This window comes from Ceratotherium simum, chromosome 7, assembly GCF_057802395.1.
Source record: "Ceratotherium simum simum isolate JZ-2026a chromosome 7, ASM5780239v1, whole genome shotgun sequence".
NCBI lineage: Eukaryota > Metazoa > Chordata > Mammalia > Perissodactyla > Rhinocerotidae > Ceratotherium > Ceratotherium simum.
The window spans coordinates 7,743,489-7,768,217 of record NC_141906.1 but is presented as its reverse complement, the minus strand read 5'-3'; the positions used below and the strand labels follow the sequence as shown (position 1 = coordinate 7,768,217).

At 38.5% G+C, this 24,729-nt stretch overlaps 1 protein-coding gene across 1 annotated transcript; it reads left to right on the top strand.

The window, feature by feature from the left end:
• Window positions 1-13,513: 13,513 nt before the first annotated feature.
• Window positions 13,514-23,943, top strand: LOC101404132 (uncharacterized). The gene is given in 3 exon segments (XM_087433082.1): window positions 13,514-13,685; window positions 18,448-20,893; window positions 20,895-23,943. Coding segments are annotated over 2 exon segments (1,941 nt in total). The 5' UTR covers window positions 13,514-13,685; window positions 18,448-19,496; the 3' UTR covers window positions 21,439-23,943.
• Window positions 23,944-24,729: the final 786 nt, after the last annotated feature.

The window sequence follows — 24,729 nt, the reverse complement described above, 5'->3', positions numbered from 1 at the left end:
AAAGATTTCATTTTTTATTACAGAAAAAGAAGTCTGTCTAGTATGGTGGTTCCCTGATGATGAAATCAGGATTTTGGACTTTGATATTTCTATAAACCCATCCATGACTACTATGCCCATTATTTCATAGTCAGTAAAAGGGTTGCTTACAATCTAGAATCTAGCTTTTCTTTTAGATAGGAAAAGGAAAGGCCAGAAGTTAGCAGTTTCTTGCCAACTGAGTCCCTGTTCCCATTTTAAGACGCTTTCTCAAGCCCCTTCCAAAAACTTGTACTTAAGTCTCAGCAGCCAGACAAATAGATCACATAGTTAGATGTAATTGCAAAGAAGGCTGGGAAATACAACTTTTTATCTGAGCACTTTGCTACTACAGAAAAATCAGGATTCTAGTAAAAAAGAAAGGGGAGAATATATTTTGTAGCAATTAAAAATCTATATTTATAAAGAGGCAAAGCTAAGATTTGAAGCCGGGTTTTCTAGTATCAAACCTAGGGCAGATCATTGCTAGATCACAGAACATCCCTTAGTTCTGACCTCAGACACATGGTAAAACTCAGATAGAATGGAATAAAATAGAATAGAATGGAATGGAATAGAATAGAATGTGGTAAATCCCTATTTTGTGAATCTGATAAATGTCACAAATATCAGTATATCAATAAGGAGTAGAACAGTTGGGGAAAGCTATATAAATATGATGGGTTATAAAGACTATGTGAAGGGCTTCTTTCTTTTCTAGTTTATTCTCCCAATAATTGAAACCTTGTAAAATATTTTCTATTTGCTAGGCTGACCTTAATTGACTGAACTAGTTTAACTGTCAGAGAAGATTGTGAAATGTCAAGAAGGAGAGAAATATGCTCTGTAGGTGTCAGATACAATGTATTTTAGATGCTTGGAAGAAATCTAAGACCACTATAGCAATATTGAATTACTACTCTTTCCGTTCCCCATTTTTATAGAGTATAGAAACATGTTTTTGCAGAATTATGGGAGCAAAGTTATTATAAATGCTCAAATGGCTTCTAGGTTTAGCGTTTGATAGCTTTGCCCTATAAATCCATATTTCTGACTTTGATCCAACCCCTAATCAGGTGGTATTGAAATCATTACAAGATGTTTGGGGATTATTTGTTTTTTTCTTGGCCCTTGCTCAAAAATTGAGGCATTTACATGATATATCAATGAAGAATACTAAGTAGCAAATGAAAGTCATGTGGAATTAAGTTACTTAAAAATATTGTAACTGCAGATAAATACATTAAAAAGAAAATCACTTATTTTTTAAGAAAATCAGTTGTATGTTAGGAATATGGTAGTTAAGAAAACCAACTTGTGGTGTTTACTTTAAAGAAATATGAAGAAAGTACTTCAATGAATGTGGTCAATTCTAAAACTAATTTATTTTATTCTTTAAAAAAAAAAACCCAAGAAACCTCTCAAGCACAGGTTAAAAATTAGAAATCTATAATCAGTATCCATTTAAGCCACTGATATTGTTTAAGCACTATTTCTCTGCCAGTTGATAGACTTATATCCCAACAGAGACAGATTCTAAGTTATGTCTGTAAGTTCACATCTACTCTACTCATATACAGGCACACTTTGGAGATATTATTGCTTCAGCTCCAGACCACTGCAATAAAGCAAATATCACAATAAAGCACAATAAAGCACGAATGTCAAATGAATTTTTGGGTTTCCCGGCGCATATAAAAGTTATGCTTACACTACACTGTAGAGGTGTATTACGTGTGCAATAGCATTATGTCTAAAAACACAATGTACATATCTTAATTAAAAAATACTTCATTGCTAAAAAAATGCTATCCGTTGTCTAAGCCTTTGCTGCCAGAGGGTCTTGGCTTGATGTTGATGGCTGCTGACTGCCCAGGGTGGTGGCTGCTGAAGGCTGGGGTGGCTGTGGCAATTGCTTAAAATAAGACAACAACAAAGTTTGCCACATCCACTCGTTTCACAAACGAATTCTCTGTAGCATGTGATGCTGTTTGATAGCATTTTACCCACAGTAGGGTAAATGGAATCAATCCTTTCAAACCTTGCCACTGCTTTCTCGACTACATTTATGTAATATTCCAAATCCTCTGTTGTCATTTCAACAATCTTTTCAGTATCTTCACCAGGAATGGTTTCTTTGCTTTCTTTGCTCATCCATAAGAAGCAACTCCTCATCCATTAAAGTTTCCTCATGAGACTGTAGCCATTCAGTCACATCTTCAGGCTCCACTTCTACTTCTAGTTCTCTTGCTATTTCCACCATATCTGCAGTTAATTCCTCCACTGAAGTCTGGAACCTTTCAAAGTCATCCAGGAGGGTTAGAATCAACTTCTTCCAAACTCATGTTAATGTTGATATTTTCACCTCTTCCCGTGAATCAGGAGTGTTCTTAATGGCATCTAGAATGGGGAATCCTTTCCAGAAGGTTTTCAATTTATTTTACCCAGATCCATCACAGGAATCACTATCTATGGCAGCTAAAGCCTTACAAAATGTATTTCTTAAATGATAAGACTTGAAAGGCAAAATTACTCCTTGATCCATGGGCTGCGAAATGGATGTTGTGTTAGCAGGCATGAAAATAACATCAACATCATTGTACATCTCCATCAAAGCTCTTAGGTGACCAAGTGCATTGTCAATGAATGCTAATATTTTAAAAGCAATCTTTTTTTTTCTGAGCAGTAGGTCTCAACAGCAGGCTTAAAATATTAAGTAAACCATGTTGTAAACAGATGTTCCATCATCCAGGCTTTGTTGTTCCCTTTATAGAGCACAGGCAGAGTAGATTTACCACAATTCTTAAGAATCCTAGGATTTTTGGAATGGTAGATGAGCATTGGCTTCAACTTAAAATCACCAGCTGCAATAGCCCCTAACAAGAAAGTCAGCCTGCCCTTTGAAGCTTTGAAGCCAGGCATTAACTTCTCCTCTCTGGCTATGGAAGTCCTAGATGGCATCTTCTTCCACTATAAGGCTGTTTTATCTACCTTGAGAATCTGTTGTTTAATGTAGCCACCATCATGAATTATCTTAGCTAGATCTTCTGAATAACTTGCTGCAGCTTCTACATCAGCATTTGTTGCTTCCCCTTGCACTTTTATCTTATAGAGACAGCTTCTTTCCTTAAACCTCATGACTCAACCTCTGCTAGCTTCAAACTTTTCTTCTGCAGCTTCTTCGCCTCTCTCGGACTTCATGGAATTCAAAAGAGGTAAGGCCTTGCTCTGAATTAGGCTTTGGCTTAAGGGAATGTTGTGGCTGATTTAGTCTTATCTCCAGACTACTCAAACTTTCTCCATATCCACAGTAAGGCTGTTTTGCTTTCTTATCATTCGTGTGTTCACTGAAGTAGCACTTTTAATTTCTTTCAAGAACTTGTCCTTTGCATTTACAACTTGTCTAACTGGGACAAGAAGCCTAGCTTTCAGCCTGTCTTGGCTTTTGACATATCTTCCTCACTAAGCTCAATCATTTCTGACTTTTGATTTAAAGTGAGAGCCGTGGGACTCTTCCTTCCACTTGAACATTTAGAGGCTTATGGAGAGGCTTGTTAGTAGGGTTATTAATTGGCATAATTTCAATATAGTTGTGTCTCTGAGAATAGGGCGGCTCAAGGAAAGGGAGAGAGATGTGCCAGTGGAGCAGTCAGAACGCACAACATTTATTGATTAAGTTTACCATCTTATATGGGTGCAGTTCATGGCACCCCAAAACAATTACAATAGTAACATCAAAGTTCATTGATCACGGATCACCATAACAAATATAATAATAATGAAAAAGTTTGAAATATTCCAAGTATTACCAAAATGTGACTCAGGGACATGAAGTGAGCAACTGCTGTTGGAAAAATGGCACCCTAGACTTGTTTGTTGCTACAAAATTTCAGTGTTTAAAAAATGCAATGTTTGAAAACTACAATAAAGTGAAGTAAAATAAAAGGAGGTATGCCTATAATAAATGCCCCATAAGGATTACTAATATTATTTTAGATGTTCTGAAGAGAGAAGTCAAGATGGCGGCATAGGCAGACTCCGAACTCACCTCCTCCCATGGACACAGCCAATTTATAACTATTCTTGGAAAAATTACCTCTGAGAGAGAACTGGAAACTGGATAAGAGGAACCCCTGCAACAAAGGACGATCCTAATTGACGTGGAAGAGTCAAAAGTTCCATTCTGGAGAAGAAAAATGCCACATTCACAAGCTGCAACGTGTCACAGCTGCCCGGGAGCAGCCCAAAGGTATGTAGCCCTCTCTGGAGGAGTGGGGGACCTGAGCCAGGGAGAGTTCCTGCTATAGGCATTTTTTGGACCCAGCACTACCTAGACAAGTGGCATAATATCTGACTTTGCCTGCTACTAACAACATTGGGGAGTACCCCCAGAAAAGCTGGTTCACAAAGAAATTAAAGCCAGCTCTTAAAGGGCCCATGTACAAATTCACCCATTTCAGAAAGCAACCTAAAATCGGCAGAAAGAAGGTGCACAGTGCTTTGATGAAAAGAAACTCACTTGATAGGCTCTGAGTGCATCTCAGTGAGAGGTGAGACCTCTCCAGAGACTAGGACATTGGCGGCGGGCATTGCTGTGACCTGGTGTAGGCCTGCTGACACAGACGCTGGCAAATGCCATTGGAATTCTCTCTGAGGCCTGCTAGCCCAGGGTCTGCCCCACCCACTAGAGCACCAATTTAATCCAGCTCAGCCATGGCAGGCAGCCAACCCTAGGGACTGGCCCCACCCAACAACAAACCGTTGGGCAACTTTTGGGCCTGCTAAGTGAACTGCCTGGATTCTCTGCAGCCTGGTGAGTGGGTCTACCACTGTGGGGCAGGGCGTGCACAAGGAGCAAATGGAGAGTGTGGGGCACTGATAGAGTGTGTGGGGCTCCTGCCTTGGAGAGACTGGGTCCACTTCAGGAGGTCAGGGTCCCTGCACAGGGTAGGACTGTGTTGACTGTGTGTGGACCTGTCAGCAGTGGGGCTTGTCAGCTGTAGAAGACTTGAGCTTCTCAAAGAGCTACATAGGGAATTGGCCCCACCTTCCAAAGCCTGAAGCAATTGGGTGATCCTGTGCTTGAGGCCAGCCCCACCCAGCTGCAATCCTCAGAGAGCTGACAAGAGACTTAAAGACTGGAGGCATATAGCAACTGTAAGCCCCTGAGCCTAAAATCCAGCCATGTTGGGGGCCTACTCACTTAATAGAAATACTGCAACAGGAATGTGTTATTAGACCATGCAGCCAATTGTGCTGGGGCTCCCCATACCCGATAAAGAGACTGAAAGGCTCACAACAACTACAAGCAGCTGAGCATTACAATAGCTGGCCAGGCGGACAGCTCAGTCTCCCTAGGCATCGACTGGAAGAGTAGTCCCACCACAACAGAAGGACACACGTAGCCCACATAGGGTCACTGCTGAAACATTTGGAACTGGTGACAAGAGGGAAGCACACTGCTGGGCCTCATAAGGCATTACTTATATAAGGTGACCTCTCTAAGCTCAGGAGATGTAGCTGACTTACCTAATACATAGACACAAGCACAGGGAAAGAGGCAAAATGTGGAAGCAAAGGAATACGTTCCAAGTAAGGGAAAAGGACAAAACCCCAGAAAAGGAACTAAATGAAACAGAAATGAGCAACCTACCCAACAGAGAGTTCAAACAAAGAGTGTTAAGGATACTCACTGATCTTGGGAGAAGAATGGATGAACTCAGTGAGAACGTCAACAAAGAAATGGAAGATATAAAAAAGAACCAATCAAAAATGAAGAATACAATACTAGAAATGAAAAATTCACTAGAGGGACTCAAAAGCAGAGTAGAGGATGCAGAAGAATGGATCTGTAAGCTGGATGAAGGACTAGAAGAAATCACCTAAGCTGACTAGATAAAAGAAAAAAGAATTAAAAAGAGTGAGGACAGTCAAATGGACCTCTGGGACAACATCAAGTGCACTAACAACCATGTTATAGGTGTCCCAGAAGGAGAAGAGCGATGCAAAGGGGCAGAGAATCTATTTGAATAAATAATAGCTGAAAACTTCCCTAACCTAAGGAAGGAAACAGATATCCAGGTACAGGAAGCACAGAGAGTACCACACAAGATAAACCCAAAGAGGCCCACACCAAGACACATCATAATTAAAATGCCCAGAATTAAAGATAAAGAGAGAATCCTAAAAGCTGCAAGAGAAATACAAGTTGCATACAAAGGAAACCCCATAAGGCTATCAGCTGATTTCTCAGCAGAAACCTTACAGGCTAGAAGAGAGTGGCAGGATATATTTAAGGTGCTAAAAGGAAAAAACCTACTGCTAAGAATACTCTACCCAGCAAGGTTGTCATTCAAAATGGAAGGAGAGAGAAAAAGTTTACCAGACAAGCAAAAATTAAAGGAGTTTTTCACCAAGAAACAAGTACTACAAGAAATGCTAAAGGGACTTATTTAATGGAGAAAGAGAAGACCACAAATAGGAAAAATTATCTATTTCCATGATAAGAGAGTAATGGATACAAATGCACAAAAAAGAGGTTAGAAATGATATCAAAAACATAAAATGTGAGAGGAGGGGAGTTAAGGAGTAGAGCTTTCAGATAAAGGTCAAACTAAAAAGACCATCAACTTAATATAGACTGCTATATATGTAGGTTACTGTATATAAACCCCATGGTAATCACAAACCAGAAACCTATAATTACACAAAAAACTAAGAGAAAGGAATCCAACCATAATACTAAAGAAAGCCATCAAACAACAAGGGAAGAGAGTAAGAGAAGAAGATAGGAACAGAGAAGAGCTACTAAAACACTGAGAAAAAAAAATTAAAAAATAGCAGTAAGTACATACTTATCAGTAGCTACTTTAAATGTCAATGGACTAAATGCTCCAAGGAAAAGGCATGGCGTGGCTGATTGTATTAAAAAACAAGACCCATATATATGCTGCATACAAGAGACACACTTCAGACCTAAAGACACTCACAAACTGAAAGTGAAGGGATGGAAAAAGATACGTCATGCAAATGGCAATGAAAAGAAAGCTGGGGTAGCAATACTCATATAAGAGAAAATTGACTTAAAACAAAAACTGTAACAAGAGACAAGGAAGGGCACTACATAATGATCAAGGGAACAATCCAGCAAGAGGATATAACACTTGTAAATATCTATGCACTCAACATAGGAACACCTAAATATATAAAGCAATTATTAACAGACATAAAAGGAGAAACAGACAGTAAAACAATAATAGTAGGGGACTTTAACACTCCACTTACACCAGCAGATAGATCATCCAAACAGAAGATGAATAAGGAAATATTGGCCTTAAATGACACACTAGAATAGATGGACCTAGTAGATCCATACAGAACGTGCCATCCAAAACCGAAGAACACACATTCTTTTCAAATGCACATGGAACATTCTCCAGGATTGATCACATATTAGGCCACAAAACAAGTCTCCATAAATTTAAGAAGATTGAAATAATACCAAGCATCTTTTCTGACCACAATGGTATGAAACTAGAAATCAACTATAGGAAGAAAATTAGAAAAGCCACAAATATGTGGAGATTAAACAAAATGCTACTGAACAACTATTGGGTCAATGAAGAAATCAAAGGAGAAATCAATAAATACCTGGAGAAAAGTTAAAATGGAAATAAGACATGCCAGAATTTATGGGATACAGCAAAAGCAGTTCTAAGAGGGAAGTTTATAGCAATAGAGGCCTATCTCAACAAACAAGAAAAATCTCAAATAAACAGTCTAACAGTGCATCTAAAGGGACTGGAAACATAAGAACAAACAAAGCCCCAAATCAGTAGAAGAAGGGAAATAATAAAAATCGGAGCAGAAATAAATGAAATAGAGGCTATAAAAAAATAGAAAAAATTAATAAAACCAACAGGTGGTTCTTTGAAAAGATCAACAAAATTGACAAACCTTTAGCTAGGCTCACCAAGAAAAAAAAGAGAGAAGGCTCAAATAAATAAAATCAGAAATGAAAGAGGAGAAATTATAACGGACACCTCAGAAATACAAAAGATTATAAGAGAATACCATGAAAAGCTATATGCCAACCAATTCGACAATCTAGAAGAAATGGATAAATTCTTAGAATCATACAACCTTCCAAAACTGAATCAAGAAGAAATAGAGAATTTGAATAGGCCAATCTCCAGTAAGGAGATTGAAACAGTAATCAAAAACCTCCCCCAAAATAAAAGTCCAGGACCAGACGGCTTCCCTGGTGAATTCTACCAAACATTCAAAGAAGACTTAATACCTATCCTTCTCAAACTCTTCCAAAAAATTGAAGAGGAGGGGAAGCTCCTTAACTCATTCAACAAAGCCAACATTACCCTGACAAGGACAACACAAAGAGAGAAAATTACAGACCAGTATCACTGATGAACATCGATGCAAAAATCCTCAACAAAATACTAGCAAATCACATACAACAATACATTAAAAAGATTATACACCATGATCAGGTGGGATTCATTCCAGGGATGCAGGGATGGTTCAACATTCGCAAATCAATCAACATGATACACCACATTAATAAAATGAAAAATAAAAACCACATGATCATCTCAATAGATGCAGAGAAAGCATTTGTCAAGATACAGCATCCATTTATGATAAAAACTCTGAATAAAATGGGGATAGAAGGAAAGTACCTCAACATAATAAAGACCATATGTGACAAACCCACAGCTAATATCATCCTCGATGGTGAAAAACTAAAAGCTATCTCTCTAAGAACAGGAAGCAGACAAGGATGCCCACTCTCACCACTCCTATTTAACATAGTATTGGAAGTCCTAACCAGAGCAATCAGGCAAGAAAAAGAAATAAAAGGGATCCAAATTGGAAAGGAAGAAGTGAAACTCTCACTATTTGCAGATGATATGATTTTATATATAGAAAACCCTTAAAAATCCACCAAAAAACTTTTAGAAGTAATAAATGAATACAGCAAAGTTGCAGGATACAAAATCAACATACAAAAATTAGTTGCATTTCTATACATTAACAATGAAGTAGCAGAAAGAGAAAATAAGAATACAATCTCATTTAAAATTGCAGCAAAAAGAATAAAATACCTAGGAATAAACTTAACTAAAGAGGTGAAAGATCTGTACACTGAAATCTATAAAACATTTCTGAAAGAAATTGAAGGAGACACAAAGAAATGGAAAGATATTCCATGCTCTTAGATTGGAAGAATTAACATCGTTAAGATGTCCGTGCTTCCCAAAGCAATCTATAGATTCAAAGCAATCCCTATCAAAGTTCCAACAACATTTTTCATAGAAATAGAACAAAGAATCCTAAAATTTATATAGAACCACAAAAGACCCGGAATAGCCAAAGGAATCCTGAAAAAAAAGAGCAAAACTGGAGGTATCACACTCCCTGATTTCAAAATATACTACAAAGCTATAGTAACCAAAACAGCATGGTACTGGCACAAAAACAGACACACAGATCAATGGAATAGGATCGAAAGCCCAGAAATAAACCCACACATCTATGGACAGCTAATCTTCGACAAAGGAACCAAGAACATACAATGGAGAAAGGAAAGTCTCTTCAACAAATGGTGTTGGGAAAACTGGACAGCCATATGCAAAAAAATGAAAGTAGACCATTATCTTACATCATAGACAAAAATTAACTCAAAATGGATTAAAGACTTGAATGTAAGACCTGAAACAATGAACTTCTAGAAGAAAACATAGGCAGTATGCTCTTCTGGACATCATTCTTAGCAACATATTTTTAAGTAACATGCCTGACCGGGCAAGAGAAACAATAGAAAAAATAAACAAATGGGACTATGTCAAACTAAAAAGCTTCTGCACAGCAAAGGAAACCATTAACAAAATGAAAAAGCAACCTAACAATTGGGAGAAGATATTTGCAAACTATATATCTGATAAGGGCTTAATCTCCAAAACATGTAAAGAATGCATACATCTCAACAACAAATAGACTAACAACCCAATTAAAAAATGGGCAAAAGGCCTGAACAGGCATTTCTCCAAAGAAGATATACAGATGGCTGACAGGCACATGAAAAGATGTTCAACATCATTAACTATCATGGAAATGCAAATCAAAACTACAATGAGATACCACCTCACGCCCGTCAGAATGTCTGTAATTAACAAGACAGGAAACAACAAGTGTTGGAGAGGATGTGGAGAGAAGGGAACTCTCATACACTACTGGTGGGAGTGCAAACTGGTGCAGCCGCTGTGGAAAACAGTATGGCGATTCCTCAAAAAATGAAGGATAGAACTACCATACGATCCAGCTATTCCACTGCTAGGTATCTATCCAAAGAACATGAAAACACTAGTGTGTAAAGATACATGCACCTCTCTGTTCATTGCAGCGTTATTCACGATAGCCAAGACTTGGAAGCAAGCTAAGTGCCCATCAAGGGACGAATGGATAAAGAAGCTGTGGTATATATACACAATGGAATACTACTCAGCCATAATAAACGATGAAATCCAGCCATTTGTGACAACATGGATGGACATTGAGGGTATTATGCAACGTGAAATAAGTCAGAGGGAGAAGGTCAAATACCGTATGATCTCACTCATAAGTAGAAGATAAAAACAACAACAAACAAACACATAGAGACAGAGATTGGATTGGTGGTTACCAGAGGGGAAGTGGGGAGGGAGGAGGAGGGCGAAAGAGATGGTTAGGCACATGTGTGTGGTGATGGATTGTAATTAGTATTTGGGTGGTGAACATGAGAACATGATGTGATCTATGCAGAAATAGAAGTATAATGATGTACACTTGAAATTTATACAATATTATAAACCAATGTTACAGCAATAAAAAAAAAAGAAAAGAAAAAATAAACAAATAAAGTAGGAGTCATGTCCCAAGAAAGAAGGAAAGTTCAATCAAGAGAATAGGAACTGTATCTCAATAAAATATTTGGAAAAATAAAAAAAAAAAGAAGCTTATGTTCTGGTGCATAAATAGTCATATGCTTGTTTCTCGCTATAGGGAGTTGTTTGTGTGTCTCTGGAAAGGAGTTCAAATAGCATCCTGATACATAAAGAAGATATTATGGGAGGGGATTAGCATGCCAATCCCCAAACTGTCCATTTGCTACATCAAATCCAAGGCTGGATAAGGAATTCCTGATTTTAGAAACATTTATTGAGTGACTACTGTGTACTAGACAGAATGTTAGACTTGAAGCCAATTATGTGATAAAGACAATGTGATGTGATGGGAAAAAAGGAATAATTTTATTGAAAATAATAATAATAATATTTTATTGTTGTTCTTAGTGTTATTAGTGAATCTCTTACCACTTTTATGCAATCCGTGGTTTAAAAATTACAAAATGCAAGATTACTTGGGTTAAAAAAAAATCTTTCTGGGGAAATTAAGCAACCTTCCCAAAGTCATGTTCCAGAGCCTATGCACTTAACCCTTACACAATAACTCCTCTCGCTATGCAAAGTGAGCTAGTGTTCCTACTATTAGGAAACACCCCACATTCTTCCCATCTGGAGACATCCATTGTTAACCCCTGGGCGCACTGCTTTCTAGATCCTCTGATGTGAGATTACAACTATACCCTCTGACGCATGAGAGCTCTATACACACACAAACAGTTATTTTGAGCTTGTCTTTAATTTTTTTCCAAGCAAAATTAAAAAACAACAACAACAACACATTTCTTCCTAGCATTAAATGGCTAGAACCATCCAAATGCATCCCAATGCCACTTTGTCAGTAAAAGGAATGATGCTTTCTGTCCTTCTGAAAAATTATGAGGAACCCACGTTTTGTACACCCAGCAGTCTCGCTTACTGAGCTGTGTCTGGGCCAGGAGCTTGCAAGCCAGGCATTCTATAATAGCTTAGAATGTTAACGCGTATTTAGAATTGGACTGTGTGTAATTGTTTGACACATAGCTTCTGGGTAAATGCATAACCAAAATGAGAGGATTTCCTCTTATATTTTGCTTATCTTATTTAGGACAGTAAAATGAACTAGTTAAAATTTTTTTAATCAATAGAAGGAATTCTAGAGCAAAAACTACAATAAGGATTCCTTCCTGACAAATATTTTCTCTCTCCTCATTTGCAAGATATGGTAAATTGATGAATTTTTTTCCTAATAAACACTATTCAATAAAAATGACTTGGAATAAAATAATGTAAGATGGTGTGAAAGTCAAATTAGGAAGGCTTATTAAAGTCTGTACATCTTCCAAGGATGTACAGCCTTGAATAATTCATTAGCTATTTAACGTATTTACACACCCTTAAAAACCATGCAAACTGATTTTATTACTGTTTTTTTTTGGCATTTTGAAAAAAGATTATATATATTTTTCATCTGTGAAACTCTAAAAGTTTAAATGCAAAATAATTAGCATTGAGCTCTTGCTAATTAAATCAGCAGAGGAGATTTACCTCTGCTACGCTAGGTACTCAAATTAAGAGACTGTCTCACTGCATTAAACAGAGTGCATTTATCACGGATAAACTCTCAGCCTACTTATTTGATATGACAGTTAATGGGTAAGGAAAATGAATCTTCCCAGTGTTGTAGGCAACATGCACAGCTGTCTTGCTTCTAATTGTCTGATCTAGAAGTTTGGAAGTAAATAGAGAGAATATAAACACTATTGTCCTTAAACTGAACCAGAATATAATGAAACCTAAGGTAAGTTTCATTTCCGTAACTTGACTAGTCTCATCGAACTAAATAAAAAGAAGAAGAATTTTCAAGATGTGTGCATGAACACATGTGAGCTGTATTCAAACCTGATTAAACATCAGGGGATGTATGGCAGCTTAAATCATAAAATAGACATAAAATTGAAATAACTAGGCTACCCTGTGCTTTGAAATATCTTGAAACATGTCTATTCAGAAATTGTCACCAATTTCTTTTAATATTGTCATTTATTAATTTATTCATATTTATTGAATTCCTGTTACATGCCAGCCACTATGTTAAGTGCTACAAACATAGCTATGAGGAATAGCACGTGTCTCTTTCTTCTAATCCTTCCTTGTAATATATTTTATAGGACATTTCTGAGAATTTTGTGGTATATGTATTTCCTCACTTTATCCTCCTGAGAAGCAATGCTATGAAGGAGGGATATTATTTTCCCCATTTCTGTTCTTCCTTTTTTTAAGCTTTATTGAGATATAATTAATACAAACACTGCACATAGTTAATGTATGCAACTTAATGTTCGGACATATGCATGTACCTGACACACTATCGCCACAATCAAGGTACTGAACATATCCATCACCTCCAAACAATTTTCTCGTGTTCTTTTGTGTTTTTTTTGGAGTTTTTTGTTTTTGTTGTTGTTGTTTGTGGTAAGAATATTTAACATGAGATCTATTCCTTAAACTATTTTTATGTACACAATACCATATTCTTAACTATAGGTACTATATTGGACAGCGTTTTCTCCACGTCCCTGGTGAAGAACGGCTGTGCAGAGAGGTGTACCCAGCAGTTTAGTAGCGGGGCAAGGAGTCACACCTCACTACTACCATCTGTAAACCATGATGTGAGTGCACTCTGCTGAGTTGAAGCTGTTATTTTATTCTTCATTGCTTCAATTCAGGGTAAGTAAATTGTGTTTTTCTCTAACACATATAAAATAATCAGGTAATATTCATCAAGATTCTTGCTAACTTATAAAATGTTGATTCTTTCACAGACTCTAACTATAACCTACTTGAAAGTTTTGAAAATATTTTTCTCGAAGATTTTCCAAATGAGACTGAGGTTGGCAGTCCACAAAATTATCAATGTGATTTTTGCTCATTCTAATCCTGCGTTTGTTTTCTGTAAGAAGACAATTTAGAGAGATGAAACTGCAAATAAAATGAAACTATAGTCTACAGGGAGATGTAGCTGACATTTTATGGTAAGCTTTTGGCTTTAGAATTTTCAACAATTAGAAATATAAAACCAAAAGTCTTGTTCCATTTTCATCAATCTGAATTTTTTTTATGTAGATTTAAAAACTTTTGACTTAAAGTCAAACGTATTACACCCTTGAAAATAATAGGGCCTCAATACATGTTGGTTTTCTCATGCTTTCCTCTAAAATTTTGCTAATGGTATCCAAATTTAGTATATGTGGTTGGTACTGTGTGTCATATTAAATTCAGGAATAATACACATAACATAGTTCTAGCAAAAATGTGTGTTTTCTGACTTGGGTAACAGATTGATAATCTATGAATTCAGTGTTTTAGTTCTGCCTCTGTTGCTTTAGTAAGGTATATACATTTTCTTAAATATCTTTATCGTTTATTTATCAGTCAATTTATAAGATAGTAATATAAAGACCAACTATTTCTTCAATCATGAGTAAGTGGAAAAGGAATGTATGAAACTAGTCCAAATCCTTCCCATAGATTTATGGTTGACATGTGGTGAGGAGGTGAGAGCTTTTGAGAAGGCTGATCATGTGCAGCCATTGCTCTGATTTGACCAAGGGTGTTAAGGGCGATAATCACAAGAAGGAAATTGCTGAGTGCTTTCACGGAAGCCTCTGCAGCCAAGTCTTGCCACAAATTCCATCCTTGACTACTGGCCTTCCTTTATAATTGGCAGAGTAAAATTTTAGCAAACCTTAAAAGACACTCACTGTGTCTAGACTATTTATTCCTACAGATACAGAGCTATTACTATATCAACTCAAAATTCAAACAAACTCGTAATCAATCAAACAAGCTGTAATTTCTTAGCTAGCTGTTAGAAAATGGCTTCCTCTGTCCCCTTGTTCTCTGCTCTGCCTCTGGGCTCAGTTTTTTCTTACGCAGGGCTCTGGACCCATAGCAGAGGGGTTACGTTAAGAGAGAGAGTGCATCATATTGATGAGGGCTCAGACGCTGGAACCAGCTTGCTTTGTTTGAATTCTTGGCTCTGTCCTTTTTTTCTTTTTTCCAACATGAGAGTTTTAAGTATGTATATTTGAAGTATTTAACACTTTTCCCAATATATTTCCTACATTTTCAAAGTATATTGTTAGACACTTCCATGTTGAAATAGCTTATTGTGGCTTGATAAGTCCAAGGAAACTTCGCCCTCTTCCTTTCCAGCTCTACTTTGTCCTCACTATTCTCTGCTTATCTTCATCTGTCTTGACAAAGAGTTAAACTTTTTTTGTCCTTGTTGGCTCTGTCTATTACTCTAGACTCTGGGAAGTGAATTAACCTCACCATCTTCAATTCCTCATCCCTCAGATGGAAAAAATGATAATATCTACCTCATATTACAAACACACACACATACGTATGTATGTATATATACATACACGTGCATATATATTATATATAATATTATATTTATAGAAAATTTAGAATAGCAGATTTCACATAGAAGGTACTGTGCACTAGTGTTGCAAGGACCTTTGTCCAGGATCCCTAAGACTCATTCTTAAATATCATTAAATTTCATTCCTTTGCTGATGCACTGTTATGAGAATATGAACCCTAATTTCACTCTTTACTTAAAACTTCTTACGCTTTTACTCTTTTACCGTTTGATCTGTTGTAACCGACTTCTGCCTTCACCCACCCGTCATCTCCCAGGTCTTATCTTTATTCCTAGTCCCACCACCTGCCACCCTAGTCCCCTACCTGAAATTCTGGTGTGACATCTCACATGCCCTCTGATACCTAAGACATTTGTAAGTTGCTCTTTATATTTAATCCCTAAGCCTTGTGCTGAAATTGACATTCATTTATTATTGTTCACCTGGAAAGAAAATCACTAGCCTCTAACCATTCTGTAATTATACCTCTGATATATTGCTCTCTAGGTGGTTAAGGGTGAATAAATGTCTTAATTTCCCTTGATCAAGCAGAGAGCCCTCTGTAATCTGAGTGCTATTGCGATAGGAGATTTTTCACAGTCGTTTAGGTCTCTTAATTGAAGTTACTAAACTCAAACTACCTCCATATTAGGAAATAAATTGTGCTCTAATTTTCTGAGCTCCTTGATAAACGGGCAGCAAAAGTAGAATTCTTAGCACTTAGCCTATTGCCTGACCATATTAGGTACTTAATAAATATTTATTGAGTTATATGTCATAGGAAAATGATCTGGCAAACTGTAGGATGAAAAAGTTACTGATTTGAAAAGGAGCTAGATGAAGCAGTTTAGATATTATTTATTTTGAAGCTCTTGTTTATATTATAGGCACAGTTATAGATCTAGAAAACAAAAGTGGTAACAGCTAGTTTTTTCCCTTGTGGAATTCACTGTTGAGATTCATCGGAGGTTCTAAAAACACTCACAATGCACAAACACACACATGTGCACACATCTACACCAATAAGACACACAGCACAACACCACCACAACACATCCTGACAAGGGTGTGAAGCATGTTGACTCTTAACAAAACATGAGAAGAAAATGCTGTTAAGAAGGTATTTAATAATTTACCTCCCATGAACACCAACCAAAGACAAAGACCAGTTTCTTACAAATGCTCTACTCTACATTTCTCTCCATGCAGCTTGACTTCCTCTGGTTACTTCTTATCCAATAAACACTTCAATTTCCATCGAAATTTTCAAAGAGATATGAATGCAATAAAGCATTTCCTTTTGGACATATTTGTTTTATTTTTGAATAAAAGGAACTCCAGATCTTGCAGTTCGTTGGGAAAAAAACGTAAAGTTTACTGAACTTAGGCCAGATTTTTATGAAGCATGTTTTTCAGAGCAGTAGTCCCATAAGATATTCTGGGGAAAAGAATTTCTTAATCAAATAGGTTTCAGAAACACTACATCCTATGTCTCTGTCTTGGAGCTTGAGAGTGAACTTAGGCATATTGGAGTATCTGAGAAGATTCTTAATACAGAAACATGTATAAGATGAGTTGGCCAAATGATTCTCAAGGTTATTGGAGCACAGAACTCCCTTTTTTCCCCTCCTTCTATTTGTAGCTTGGGTAACACTGGTATTTTGAGGATCATCTTACATTAAGCCAAATTTATACTGATTCTATGAAGCTCAAATGATGAGATTATACATTTTTTCATATTACTCATAGAGGATTCTGGAGTAGGCATTTAGATTCTTGAATGATCTTCTCTTGTATCTGGCACTAGGAATGCCAACTAGCTGGCCCCTATATGAAACATAAAAATTTTTCTTTTATTATTATTATTATTTATTATTATTATTTAATCATGCCCACCTGGGTGAAGAGTGTTGTCACTTAAATACTCTCCCTGTGTAGTCTGAATGCTGAAACACTGAAGGGGGATTGTAACCATGAGTAGACAAGCGAGAAACAGGGACAGCTCATAAGGAGGCTCTTCTCTTCCATCAGATTGTCTGTTCACTTGATTTTTATGCCTTGGAAGACTGTAGGAGCACCACAGTGAATGCTATCCTTGAAAAAACAAAAACTGTTTCAACCATCTGTACATCCAGTGAAGCTGTGTTTAATTTGTCCAAATGCTATAGCTAGAATCCGAGACTGCGGCTTACTTGGGAATCACCAGCCAGTGTCAGATCCAAGTTAAATGCTACTGCTCTTAGCTTCTTGAGTCACCATTTTAAGTCTCACTGTGCCGCTTAGACCAACAGAGATACTTTCTCTAGCTTACGTAAAAAAAATCTTACTTCTGCACTTCATAATGTTGTATTCACCACTCTTTTTTCTATTTAAATGGTACACACCCTTCTCCTTTTTAATTGAGAAATAACTAACAAACTTCTGGCCTTTTGTGTTCCTCAGTTTCTGATGAAAAGGACTTTCTCAAGAGTCATTGAGAAAGCCTTTTCGGATAACGTATTCAATGACCAAATGAAAATAAGAGGAGAAAAAATTGCTAAGGTGACTCTGTTCTTTTTTTTTTTTTAAAGATTTTATTTATTCAGTTTTTTCCCCCCAAAGCCCCAGTAGATAGTTGTATGTCATAGGTTCACATCCTTCTAGTTGCTGTACGCGGGACTCGGCCTCACATTGGACAGAGAAGTGGTGCCTCGGGGCGCTCCCGGGATCCGAACCCGGGCCGCCAGCATCAGAGCGCGCACACTTAACCGCTAAGCCACGGAGCCGGCCCTGTTCTTTTGATTGTTATACGGACCTACCTTGTTCCATTTTCTTTTTCCTATTCACAAAAGTAAGGTGAAACTTTGACATTTTATTCTAGAATCATGTCGCTAAAGTTAAACATTAGATGGTTCTAAAGGTTTAAGCGTAAATTTTAATTGTTGAAGACAAAACTAGCCAATTTGTGACAGTCATGATAAGGAGAAACAAAAGGAATTGACAGCGCAAAAGGTTCAAAATGCAAGTTCTTTTTTTTTAATAAATAATTCTAAACTTTTCCTTCATTTTTTTCCCACCAGGAATACTTCTGCTGCCAGTTAGAATACAAAAGAACAGAAAGAATTTTTTTCCAATGGTAGCAAGAAAAACAGACAAAATAAATTAAAAATCATACCTCTCTATGAAGGTAGAGAAGAGTGGTGGATTTAAAGCTCAGCGAACTGAATTCCACAGAGAAACGAACTCTTCAGAGAAGAGAAGAGAGCAGCAGCCATTCCCATCTGGGGGTCATTGCCAGGTTCGGATTCAGACCACCATGCCGGGACTGAGGACAGCGAGGGCTGGTAGAGTGGACTGTAGACTGGAAGAATCCCAACTCAGCTAGCGATTATGCCTCTCCCCTGACCCCCCCCGCTTCGAGTTTAACTGAGAAAGAAACAGTGAGTGAAGCCCTAGTAAGTAAAGGGAAGTCACCTAGGCTCGAGGGTTTTCCAAATGATTGGATTCAAAGTCTTTGTGAGATTGAAGCCAATAGTGAAGCAAACCTATCTGAAACTTTAGTCAAGCCTTCCAGCTCAAATACAGACACCATCACAAGCTAGCAGAACAGAGCAGAGATCAGAATCGAGTCCAGAAATAGATTCGTATTTATATAAACCATTGGTTTCAACAAAAGTGCCAATGCAATTCATTTGTTTTAAGAAAAGTGCCAATGAAATTCAAAGGGGAAAGAAAAGTTTCTTTAAGAAACATTGGAAAAACTTGATATTCATATGGAAAAAAATGAACTGACCTTTGTCATATACCAAAAAATGAATTTGAGATAGAACATAGCCTTATAATGTAAAAGTTAAAATTATCTAACTTCTAAAAGAAACATAGCTGATGTAGCAGGCTGACTCTAATCTGTCCTCCCTTACGGTTGTTGTACCTGCCATGGGACAGACATTGCAACTGTGTCCCCATCAGCTTTAGCCTCCCTGTCAGTGACAAGCCCTCACATGTAGCTACACAGACATGGACTCAACCCTGCAGGTTACCCCTGTGCGGTAGCTACGCACAGGAGCCAAGACTGGGCAGGGATAAGACCTCATCTTTCTCTGGGAAGACCATTCAGGAGACCAGAAAAATGGCCTTGGGGCTCTTGAGAGCCAGGAGAGAAGGGGCATTTGTGTCATTCCATGATGTGGCTGTGGATTTCACCCAGGAAGAGTGGCAGCTGTTGGGCCGTGCTCAGAGGACCCTGTACAGGGTTGTGATGCTGGAAAACTACAGCAACCTGGTCTGCTTGGGAATTCCATTTTCCAAACCGACACTTGTCATTCTGCTGGAGCGGGGAGAAGAGCCCTGGAGAGACAAGAAAGAAGATATGCCCAACCCCTGTTCAGCAGATCCAAGGCCAGAAATTCAACCTTATTCCTCCTCTACTCTGGACCTCTGCAGTCAGCAATTATGCCAGCATGTGTTACGTGATCATCACCTTCCAGCCTGCCCAGGCTTGTTTGCAGGAACTCTCCAAATAGCAGGTCTCTGCCCAGCACATCAGAAGCAGCAGCAGCGGTAGCAACCACTCTCTTTTGAAAGCTTCTGGAGTGACAGAGTGGAAGGTGTGGTCAGACAAGGGGGCTCTGAGTTCTCGTTTGGGAGGACAAAGCAGAGGATTACTTCAAGAACTTTCTGCAGCCCACCTGTAGGACAGCTACTAAGCTCAAGGGAAGTCAAGACAGTGGTGGAAATAAAGTTCAGCTCAGCTGAGAAGACAAACACTTTCAAAAAAGACAAAGTATTGAAGTGGGTAGAAATCTCGGGATTTGAAGTAGTCACTTGTGGAAATTATGGGCTGGGCCTTAACCGGAAGTCGGCCCTCTTCATTCCCCAGAAGACCCACTCAGGAGGAAAGCCTTATTTTTGCAGTGAGTGTGGCCTAAGCTTTAGCTGTAACTCAGCTCTCGTCACATGCACGAGGTCACACACAGGGGAGAAGCCTTACCTCTGCACAGAGCGAGGGCAGGCCTTCAGTCAGAAGTCAAACCTGGTCACACACAAGATGGCACACTCTGGGGAGAAGCCTTTCACATGTGAGGAGTGTGGGCGAAGCTTTAGCCAGAAGTCAACCCTCATCAGACACCTCAGGACCCACTCAGGAGAGAAGCCCTTTGGGTGCCGGCAGTGTGGGCGAGGCTTCAGGGATAAGTCAAACCTTATCACACACCAGAGGACTCACTCATGGGGGAAGCCTTATGCATGCAGGGACTGTGGGAGGCTTTTTAGAGATAAATCAAGTCTCAGCAAACACCAGAGGATTCATTCAGGGGAGAATGCTCATCTGTGCAATTACTGTGGCCGGACCTTTAGTCAGAAGTCATACCTCATAAAGCACAAGAGGACACACTCAGGAGAGAAGCCTTTTGTGTATCCGGAGTGTGGACGAGGCTTTAGTGACAAGTCAAATCTTACCACACACCAGAGGACACACTCAAGGGAGAACCCCTATATGTGTGCAGAATGTGGACGAGGCTTTAGTGTTGTCAGCTCTCATTACACACCAGAGGACACACTCAGGAGAGAAGCCTTACATGTGCAAAGAATGTGGGAGAGCCTTTAGACATAAGTCGACTCTCATTGCCCATCAGAGGACACAGTCAGGAGAGAAGCATTTTGTGCGCAGGGAGTGTGGACGAGGCTTCAGACAGAAGTCACACCTCATCAGTCATCAGAGGACACACTCTGGGGAGAAGGCTTATGTTTGCACCGAGTGTGGGCAAGGCTTTAGCCAGAAGGCAAATCTGGTCAGGCACGAGATGGCCCACTCAAGGGAGAAGCTCTTTGTGTGTGGGGAGTGTGGGCAAGGCTTCAGCCAGAAGTCGGCCCTTATGAGACATCAGAGGACTCATTCCTGGGAGAAGCTTTACGTGTGCAGGAAGTGTGAGCGGGGCTTTAGTGATAAGGCGACCCTCAGCACACATCAGAGAACACACTCAGGGGAGAAGCCTGATATTTGCAGTCAGTGTGGGGAAGGCTTTAGGCTGAAATCACTCCTTTTTAGACACCAGAGGTCACGTCTGCTGTAGAGAAGCTTTAAGCACAGGGAGTGTAGGCAAGGCTTTAGCAATAAGTCATACCTCATCATGCAAGAAAAGACAACTTTAGGGGAAATCTCATGTGTGCAACAGATGGCCTTCTGAGATAACTCTCACCAGAGGACAGGAGAAGACCTACGTATGTAAAGCAGTGGTTCTCAACTAGAAGCGGTTTTACCCCCAGATGACATTTGTTGATGTCTGGAGACATTTTTTTGTTGTCACAACTGGGAGGCTGCTACTGGCATCTAGTGAGTGGAGGCCAAGGATGCTGCTAAACATCCTATGATGCACAGGACAGCTCCCATCAACAAGGAGTTATGTGACCCTGTAAGATTTGGACCCCTCCAAGGCTGGCTTTGGCTCCAGAACCCTCCCTGTGGTTTGGTGGGAGATTTCTCAGACTGCTGCAGCTGAGTCTTCCTACCCCACCATCCTTCCCTCCCCTTTTCCTTCATATCTGGATCTGATGCCTCTCTCTGCCTTCTGACTTCCTTTCCATTTTTTCCTCAATGTGATTTTCCCAAGAGTCTCTTGCAAGTCTAATCCTGTCTTCTTTCACAGAAGACTCCAACTAACACAGCTATGAAGAGAAAATGGTAAGTTTACAGTGAAGCAGCTTAGCCTGCATCACCTTCACAAAGTCAGCCACTAATACTGGGACAGGTTGATGCCACAGGCCTACTAATAGGATTCATTGAAAAGGATAGCATGTCTTTGTTTGTTGTTTTTTTAATATTCCTGCCAAAAAATGTGTAACCTAAGTCTTATCATGAGAAATCATTAGATAAACCTAAATGAAAAAATATTCTACAAAAACTTCCCCTGTAGTCTTCAAAAATAGTAAGACCAAGAAAGACAAAGGAAGGCTGATAAACTGTTCTAGATTAAAGGAAATTATGGAGACATGACCACTTAATACAGTGCTTGATATAGGATTTGATCCTGGACAGAAAAAAATATAGTCACAAAAGACTATGGATTAGAGAATAGTGTTTAATCAATGTTAAATCAATGATAAATGCAGTGTAGTGTGGTCATGGAAGTCATGTCTTTGCTTTGGAAATACACAGGTGAATTTTTAGGGGTATAGACACACAGTGACTCCAACTTATTCACAAATTGTTCAGAAAAAAATGGTCTCAAAGTGTTCATAGAAAACAAAAGGCGTATGTCAAGTATAAATACATTTTCCAGTAGAGGGGGTAGGAGAGAGGGAGAGAGAGAGAAAGAGAGAAAGAGAAAGAATGGAACAAATACAAACCAAGCATTGGCAAATCCACTTAAAAGGTATACGAGAGTGCCTTGTACTTTTCGTACCACTTTCCTTGAAGTTTGATAGTATATCAAAATAAAAACATTAGCAAAAAAGAGAAAAAGGAAGGGAGGAAAGAAGGAAGGAAGGACAAAGAAGATAGGAAGGAAGGAAAAAGGCAGCTCTGGGGATGCTGGGTTGGTTGGTGGTTGGAATAATCACGGTTACAATTGGACCTACATAGCCTGGAACAACTCAACTCCTGGAGAAATTAGAAATGTTAGCTCATATCCTAATTGTCAGATAGAGGAAAAAGGCTTGCACTTTCTGTGAAATATCCATACATTAGTCTCCAAAAGTTTTTTTTAAAATATACAGTGTTCTGAATATATTTATTTATTTATTTATTTGTGAGGAAGAGCAGCCCTGAGCTAACATCCGTGCTAATCCTCCTCTTTTTGCTGAGGAAGACCAGTTCTGAGCTAACATCTATTGCCAATCCTCCTTCTTTTTTTTCCCCAAAGCCCCAGTAGATAGTTGTATGTCATAGTTGCACATCCTTCTAGTTGCTGTACGTGGGCCGCGGCCTCAGCATGGCCAGAGAAGCAGTGCGTCGGTGCGCACCCGGGATCCGAACCTGGGCCGCCAGTAGCGGAGTGCGCGCACTTAACCACCAAGCCACGGGGCCGGCCCCTCCTCTCATTCTTTAGAACTGGGAAAACCAATCACTAAACCCTGATCTAGTTAACCATATTATGAAGAGGCACTAAATTTAAAATTTGTTTCTCATAGTTTAAACTCTAAATAAAAATTACACTACTTGTCTCAACTCTGCCTCTTGCTTCCAAAGCTGATATGCTTCTGTGATTCTTATTTAGAAATGTTTTTATTTCCAAATTTTAAACAGAATATCTGCTTTCTCTTAGGGCATCTGCCTAAGTAGTTTTCTTTTTCATAAATAAATTTTTAAAAACTTATATCATCTTCTAGACTGAGCAAGACTCTTCTGTCTCTCTTTCATGTCTCTCTTTCACTGTCTCGCTTTCTCTGTCTCTGTCTGTCTCCCGCCCTTTAATGTATTTAGACCAACAATGTCTCCTAATTTAGTAAATACAACATCTTAGTTTTTGCGAATTCAATTTCAAAGGAGGAATAACCATTAAAAGTCATAAATTTTCATGGTTGACCTATTTTCATTAATCAATATTCCGGTATTAAATTAGGTGGAAAAACAATGGACTAGCCAGATGGGATCCACTTAGTGCTGGGATTCAAATGGATGAAATTTCCAAGGAATGATTAGTGTCTAGTATAGAAAATGATCCTGCAATGGATATAATACAATCAAGATGTTTTGGGCAACTATGATTTGTATTCCCATTCTACTTTTCTTTGACATCAGAGAATGATCTGAATCAATTTCAGTTCACTGTGTAGTATAAAAGAAATAACATTTATCATTTTGGGGTTATTAAAATTTATCTATTTTTTCCCTTGGGAGACAGTATGAGCTTCTATGACTTTATTTTTTTGTATGTCTCAAATAAACTTTTTTGAAACTTAAGGGATTTTACTTGTCCTTTCACACAAACACGCACCAACCACAAAACCTATGATTTCACGCAAGATTCTTTTTCAGAATACTTTCCTCGGAAAAGTTTGGCACAAAATGAGTAGCAAATGCATAAGGGCTTATTTTTGTAAACTTCGTATTATAATTCAATTTGTGTAATCTTAGATCTCTCCAGAATCTCTGCTCAAGCTCAAACACACACCTTATGATTCTAACATTTGGAATTAAAAAACAAAATGTGAAAGGAGAGTGCCATAGGTGGTGTTAATCTGGAATAGTGTACATGAGAAGTGGGTAGTCAGTTTGTCCACAGTTGTCTCCTTGTCAAACTTTTCTCTCTGGAGTTTCCTCCAACAAGACCAGAAGGAATCTGCATAGAGAAATTTCTTTCTAGACGTTTGGTCCTCAGAGAAACATTTCGATGGATTCCTCATCTGTAAATTCTAGCCTGAGG